The sequence below is a fragment of the Penicillium waksmanii genome (assembly GCF_028829765.1).
Source record: "Penicillium waksmanii strain IBT 27052 chromosome Unknown utg000001l:1.0-4852451.0:1.0-4856178.0, whole genome shotgun sequence".
Lineage (NCBI taxonomy): Eukaryota > Fungi > Ascomycota > Eurotiomycetes > Eurotiales > Aspergillaceae > Penicillium > Penicillium waksmanii.
The window spans coordinates 826,177-833,192 of record NW_026643248.1 but is presented as its reverse complement, the minus strand read 5'-3'; the positions used below and the strand labels follow the sequence as shown (position 1 = coordinate 833,192).

The 7,016-nt window shown below is 51.1% G+C and overlaps 1 protein-coding gene across 1 annotated transcript; it reads right to left on the bottom strand.

The window, feature by feature from the left end:
• Positions 1–2,306: 2,306 nt before the first annotated feature.
• On the bottom strand, positions 2,307–6,078 carry chsF (chitin synthase CHS3; the record flags this gene model as incomplete). Its single annotated transcript, XM_057259513.1, has 2 exons — positions 2,307–3,294; positions 3,347–6,078. 2 exons carry the CDS (start codon positions 6,076–6,078, stop codon positions 2,307–2,309), a joined length of 3,720 nt encoding a protein of 1,239 aa, XP_057127345.1.
• Positions 6,079–7,016: the final 938 nt, after the last annotated feature.

Here is a 7,016-nt window from a genome sequence, read left to right as displayed (position 1 = left end):
GGGGAAATGCAAGGTGGATGCAGCGTTATTCATGACTCGTGGATAAGCTGATACGCAGGCGGCATCACATGACTCATGGCGAGGAGTCGTCAGAGAAGACGTTGGATGACGGGAAAGGGTGGATGAAGGCGTATGTGCGGCGTGGCTCTCATCAAGCATTGCCCGTCATGGATGGGGGTGTAACAGTATCCGCAGGTCGATCCGGGGAATATCGAATCGAAATCGCGGGGAGGGGCAGGCGAAAAAGCCGCGCAAGTCGGATCCGCCGATGGGATGTCGAAGAATGTCAGGCACGAGAAGGAGAACGGATGATCAGAACTCGAATAGGCAGCTGGTGCAAGGATGATTGGCAGCGACAGTTACACGAGTTGTTGCAGAGCTAAGTGTGGTATTCTTGGGGACGCTGGATCCTGGAATATGCAATATTCCAGGTGACTTGGGTCGGGCGTGGCGCAGGTGTAAGTCACCAATTGCGGGCAACGGGGAGACAAAATGCGGGCTAAACAGAAATGCCGAGGCGACGGTTGGACTTGGATATAGGATCGCGCCAGTGGTAAGGCAACCGGGAAGGAGGGGCAGTGTAGGTAAGAAGCCCACGAGGGGAATGTGGGACTGCCGACCGTTAAAGTGTGAGGGTGAGTGCGAGTGTCAGCGAGAAAGTTGGGATGATTGGATAATCAGTGAAACCCAAGGGTCGCTTTTGTGTCTCTTTCTGTGACTGGTCTGCTATAGACCAGGGGTCGCGGTCAACGCCGCGAAGAATTCACGGCAGGTATAAGTGTGGATGAGGGTGGAGGTGAGATGGTAAGGAGTTAGAGCCGGCGCTCGCGGGGCGAGGTTTCAAACTTATGATCGCCAACCCTGAAAGGTTGGAACAGAAAAAGAAAAATGGAGATCTGAGGTGAGAGGACTGAGCGTGGGCCGTTTTTTCCCGTTCAACGCCAAGTCGAAAAGTGAAAATAAGGAGATGGGGGAGGCACTGATCCACGTTGTCTGAGGGTAATTTAGCACGGCGAAGGCGGGCAGGATATGACAGGTGGAAAAGGGAGCCAGGTGGAGTAGAGTCGGCGAGGGTTCAGCGGATCATTGAATGAAAGGCGATGGCAGTGCTTAACGCCGAGTGGTGATCAGATCCAAAGGATGAGAGAAAGAGGCTGATAGCGGGATGCAGGATGACGAAAGGAGGAGAGAAGTGGGGTGCAGCTGGAGTCGAGAGATGGCCAGTGCAGGGCGCGGTTAGTGTAGGCAGCTGAGACGAATTGGTGATGTGTTGGCTGGACGGGGGATTGCGCAATATAGAAAAGAAGCAAAGAAACGATTCAGGAAATGATAAGTATGGAATTGTAGTAATAAAAAAGTAGTATTGGAGTTGGAGTGAGGGTGAGGGGAAGAGGAGGTGAGGTCGAATTGACGAGTCGATCACGGAGTCTTGGCGTTAGTCAGCACAACACTATACAATAGAGTAGAGAGTTGAGAGTATACAGTGGAATGGGAAACTAGTGGCTACCTGAGATGAGATAAACTGGCCAATCTATTGCATCTCAGGTAGCTACTAATTTCCCATTACAAGGCGGAGACAAGAACAGTGAACAAGGGGTTTCAAACTGTTGCAAAGCTACTACGGAGTATAGTACCTAGTACTAGGTATGTTGATGGATTACCGACACCTTTACGGAGAACGAGTACATAGAGTAGGAGTATAGTACATTAGTACTCCATTGAGACAGCCCTGGAGTATGTAATATCGGAAAAGGGGTGCGGATGTAAATCATCCCTGCAGGAGTGACGCACCGCAGATCCGTGAACTCAGCCTGTGACCTGCGCTTGGGTCCATTGGGCACTCCCTTGGGCTGACAATCCTTGCAAAGATCCCTGTCGCTGGCACAGTGTGGGGAACCTATACATCAAATCAAATACTGGCATGGCCCATGGGTAAGGTAGTAAGCATAACATAAAGCAGAAGCAGGGAACGCTAGTATCATCCAGTTCATGTTCATTATCAACACAGAGCACACTTAACTCGCTGTATAAATAAGATACACATCATAACTTGAAATGCCAGAAAATACAATAAATGCACAGGGAACAAAACTCGTTCCATAATAGCTCGTCAATCGTGCAGCACCATTAATAGATTCCTTCAAAATCCCAGCTGATTAGATTTAAAAACGCAAACGCCGCCGAGATTCGGTATGTGAGTGGGAATAATAAATCACAGAACAGAGCAAAAGAAAGGTAAAGACAAGGGCAGAAAGAAAGAAAGAAAGAAAGAAAGAAAGAAAAGTACAAAAACTAAATAAATCCGCTCAATAATCAGAGTACGTCTCGTAATGCGAGTACCCATTCGTCGGCGCATGTGGATGCGCCCAGGCGCTATTTCGTAGACGTCGTTCTGCAACGCATGTCAGAAAATCCAAATCCAAAATGCCACCACCAGGGTGGGTTACCAATAAGCCTGTCCAGGCTAGCAGGGGGGGTTGGATCTTACCTTTCTCGAAATCGCGCCACCTCTTCATAGTGATCTGAGTACTGTCGAATTCGCCCTCGCCATCTTCATGGCCCTTGTCTTTCTCTCCGGCTGTCTTTCGCGTATCTCCCCAGCTGAAATCATCGAATTTCCAGAACGCGTACATGGGAAGAACGAAGTTCCAAATTGGTAGGGAGATCAGATAGATCAGCATCCACAACACGTAAACAAGTCGGTGTGCGGTGACGACAATCAGTACACCGGGTAGACCGAGAATCAGCCCGAGAAGAACCAAGGGAATAACTTGAACAGGTTTCTTGACGATGGAGGAAACAACAACGTAAATTGTAAATGAGATGGCGGCTGGCAAGACCAGGGTACCGACAAGCTCGATGAAGATAACGAATTGCATGCTGAAGCAGAAGGTACCGCATAGATCACGAACGAGTACAAGTTCAAACAGGTTGTGCACGGTACTGTTGATCCAGCGACGTCGTTGCGAGAGAAGAACCATGAACTTGTCCGGCACAACTGTCTTACATACAGCTTGCGGGACGAAAATCTGCTTGCGCTTGGGGAAGGTCTTCAACATGAGCGTTGTCAGGTAACGATCCTCTCCCAGAAGCAACAAGTTCTTCTTGTGCAGAGTGTCGACCACGTTCTCAGAATAGTGCTCGACAATATCTGGGTTGGCCAGAATTGGGACCCAGTAGTTTTGACCACCCTTGGGGGCCTTGATGCGATACATGGTGAAGCAACCGGGGAGACAGGTGACACCACCGAAGACGGATTCGAAAGATTTCGCTTGGTGGTGAGAAATGAAATACCTTGATTCTGTTAGTTGGTTCGGCACTGCCACCGGCAGACAGGGAAACTCACTCGAAGACTTGAATCATGGTGACCCAACTGTCGGTCTTATTGGCAATCTTCGTCTCACCACAGAGACCCATGATCTCGGGATCCTTCACCATGGCAGAAACCATGTGCGTCAAACTATCTGGGAACACCTTCGTGTCGGCGTCGACCATCAGACAAACCTCGTAGAAATCCGGTGGGATTCCTGTGACATTCCACATGCCATTGAAGATTTCGAACTCCAACTCCGTCATACGCTCATCAAACATCACTTTCTGCAAAAAGGACATCAATATAATCTGACTGTCGCGCTTGCCTCGATTGCCCGGCTTCGAAACGGTCGACTCGGCCGGGGTGCCGCATTTGACAATGACCATCATTGGCATACGTTGCTGCTTCTCGGGGGGAATGACAGATGTCTCGCCGTAGTCGTAGAATCCGGTGTAGACCTTGGCCATGTTGTGGCGCTTTGAGCCAGTAGCTACGGCCACATAGGAGAACGGCTGGACTTCATCGGGAACGATAACGTGTTCCTTCATCATGCCCAGCACAATCTCTGGAGTCGAGAATTCTTCACCTTTGCCCTTGATGATACCATCACAGATGACAAGAAGAGTCTTATGGCTGTTCGGGTAATCGGTCATGGCAATCGAGTCCAGGGTCGTGCGGATGCCATCCTCGCCCTCTGAGTAACATGTCACCAGGCACAATGCGTGAGCCAATGGGTAGCCAAACGGTTGCCATTCAGGCGGAGGCTGAGGGACAACTGATTCATGAATGAACCCAGCTGGCCCTGAACCTTCAGAATCGGGAATGATATCAGAGTAGCCTTGATCCTGTTGGCCAGGAACCAAGCTTGTTCGACTAGCGGCAGCATTGTTGCGAGAGTTTTCGGCGCTCAATGTCCCGCCGCTGCCATTGTGGCTGGATTTGTACATTGTACCAGTTGTAGTGGAGGTTGGCATGAGGCGAGATGTGGAGTTTTGACTTGCCATGGTAACATATGGGCTTCGCTGTTTGCTGCTACCGGAGCTGTTCACCACGTATGGGCTGGAGAAGCGAGAGGTTGTGGGAAGGAAGCTCGCGCGTTTGTTCATTCGATCTGGAACGGGAGGATCGGCGATTCGAGGTCCAGGTCGGTAGATGTCATTGGACCAATCTTCGATCTGCTGGTTACGAGTTCTGGCATCTGAGGCAATGCTTGTGTTCTGTGCCCCAAACTTGGGCGCCAGAAACCATTGGAAGAGAAGGGCAAAGCCGAACTTCACGACAACAATAGATAGAATGAATATCAATGAGACGTATAACACGACTTTGGACGCAATGCAGCCAACCGTATCGGTATCGATGCTACCAACCTTGATGATCTGCTCCAAACACTTGCCAACTTGCTTCTCGCCGCCGTTCTGGAGATAGTAGGTCAGATCGACACCACGGACTGCAGGGTTGGTGCGCAGATTGTCGAACTTCTTGGGATATGACACTTGAGAAGTGTTGAACCAGCGCAGCAAGTCGAGATCCAGGACATTGCCGGAATAAACAGCCAAGTTACGACTGGTATTCTTCGTGTCCTCCCAGGTGTAATATACATCGCCGGAGCTTCTCAGGTTATAGAAAGCATTGCGTCCAGAACTGCCAGTATGGCACCCCCAGCCCTCGTAGTAAGAAGTCGTCAAGTTAGGCTCGGATGATCCGTCCTGATTGAAAGCCGTACAAGGGAAATACCACCCCACGTCACCATTGGAGTTTGTCGGCACGCCGCCATCATCCTTAGCGGTGATGAGACCTTTACAGGCACCGTTGACTTGCTGGAAGAAGAAGCTGCCGTCCTGACCACCGTACTTATGTGGCAGATCATACAGGACATTAGACGTTGCTGGAATGCCCTCTGCTGCGGGGTGGTGCGAGCCTGTCAAGTCGTAGGCTTGGCCGTGGAAAATCATGTAACCGGAGCCAACCTTGTTGGCCTTCAGACGAACCGGGGGCGTACCACATACGGTGGCAGTGAAACCGAAAGTCAGGAAGCCGACAAAAGCAGCAATCGCGAGAATGATACTGATCAGGCCAATCTTCTCTCGCCAAGCCGTTCGTTGCTCTCTCTGGGGCATGCCAAAGCACTTGAGAACGAAGTCTGGGATCAAACAACTGACGAGAGCGCAGTAGGTTGTCCACAGATCAGGCGGCCGTGCAGCTTCCAATTCTTTCTGTTTCCTCCGGTCTTCAGCAGTTTGAGTCTTGGATACTCGGCGGGTTGACCTTTTCTTTTTCTTCGACCGATGGCGGCTCGGTACTCGATCCATGGGTTTGTTCACATTGCCATGTGCCCCGTAGAGTTGTTCCTTGTCCTTGGGTTTCGCATCCATGGACCGGGAGCTATTCGTCTCTGCCTCTCCATCATGATCGAGTAGCGGGTCGTTGCCGGTCGCCGAAGGGTGAGTCTCCATGTGATGCGACCGTTGTCTATAGTGATAATTGGGGTGGTCTCGGTCCATGTGTCGTCGTTCGGGTTTGACCAGGCTCTTTTTGCGCCTCAAATCGTCACCCCGCTCCAAGCGATCGTCATCAATTTCGGTATGTCTGCGATGGGAGTGAGAGCGTCGACGATGTCGGTGGTGGGATGGAGAGGTCTGCGGGCTGTCGCTGTATGTCCCGGAATCGATATCGCGACGGCGACGGCGTTGTGAGGGTTCACGAAAGGCACTGCGGGTTTCCTCACGGCGTGGCGAGGCCTTGCCAGGCCTTTGCGGAAGAGACATGGTGTCTGGTGGTTCTGAGAGCTGGATCAGTTGCCTGCAGTGTGAGATAAAACGGAAGAAAGCAAAGCTGAAGCCAGGAAACTTTTCAACTTACCCTGAGCGACTTGCGACCATCAACAGGAAGCCAGAGTCTTGTGACGATGGTTTCAAAAAATATTGTGGGTCGTCGGTTGTCTAGAACATATCTCGGGGATCAACACAAAGGAATGCGCAATCTGCAGGCCGACACGAGGAATATCGGGAGGTGATTGGGATCAAGATTCCACGCGAAAGTCAGAGATTCCGATTCCGATGCGCGGGACAGTGGATCCGAGAATTTTGACTTGGCTTGGTCGATAGAATAGCGAGAGTTAAGTGGGCAAATGGAAAAGTGGTTGATAGCAAGTTGAGCTGGTCGGCCGGTGCAACGAGACGGCCGGGGTGGAGAATAAACAAAGTGCGGTCCACACACGATTCAGCGAACGTCAGCGGGGCCGATCAGATCAATCAACGAGCGACTTGGAGAGCGATGGTGCGAGCATCCAGGGAAGCGATGGGAGGAGAGGAAACGAAGGTGGAAATGAAGGAAGTCAAGGAGAAAGCGAAAGCCGGAGCGAACGTGACTGAGAGACTTTGACTCTGACTAGGGAAGGAGCGATGCAGTGCAAAAACAAAGGCAGGTGCGACCGGGGAGAGTCCCGTGACAGTCTCACTTTTCCGTTATACATGCATAACTAGATGACTGTGTACATGGTAGTCTACTCGTGTACTAGTATGCCTTAGGGTTGGTGCATCTAACTACAGCCCAATTCTCCTATTTTATCTCTTCCATGTGAGGCCCCTTTGCCTCGATCTTCTCTTTCCCTCTGGGTTGCTCGCCCCGTCTCTAGGGACAATCCCAGTCCCTTGCCCCAGCAAATCATCGCCCCTCCTCGGTTACACCCTCCCCGTTTCGCGCC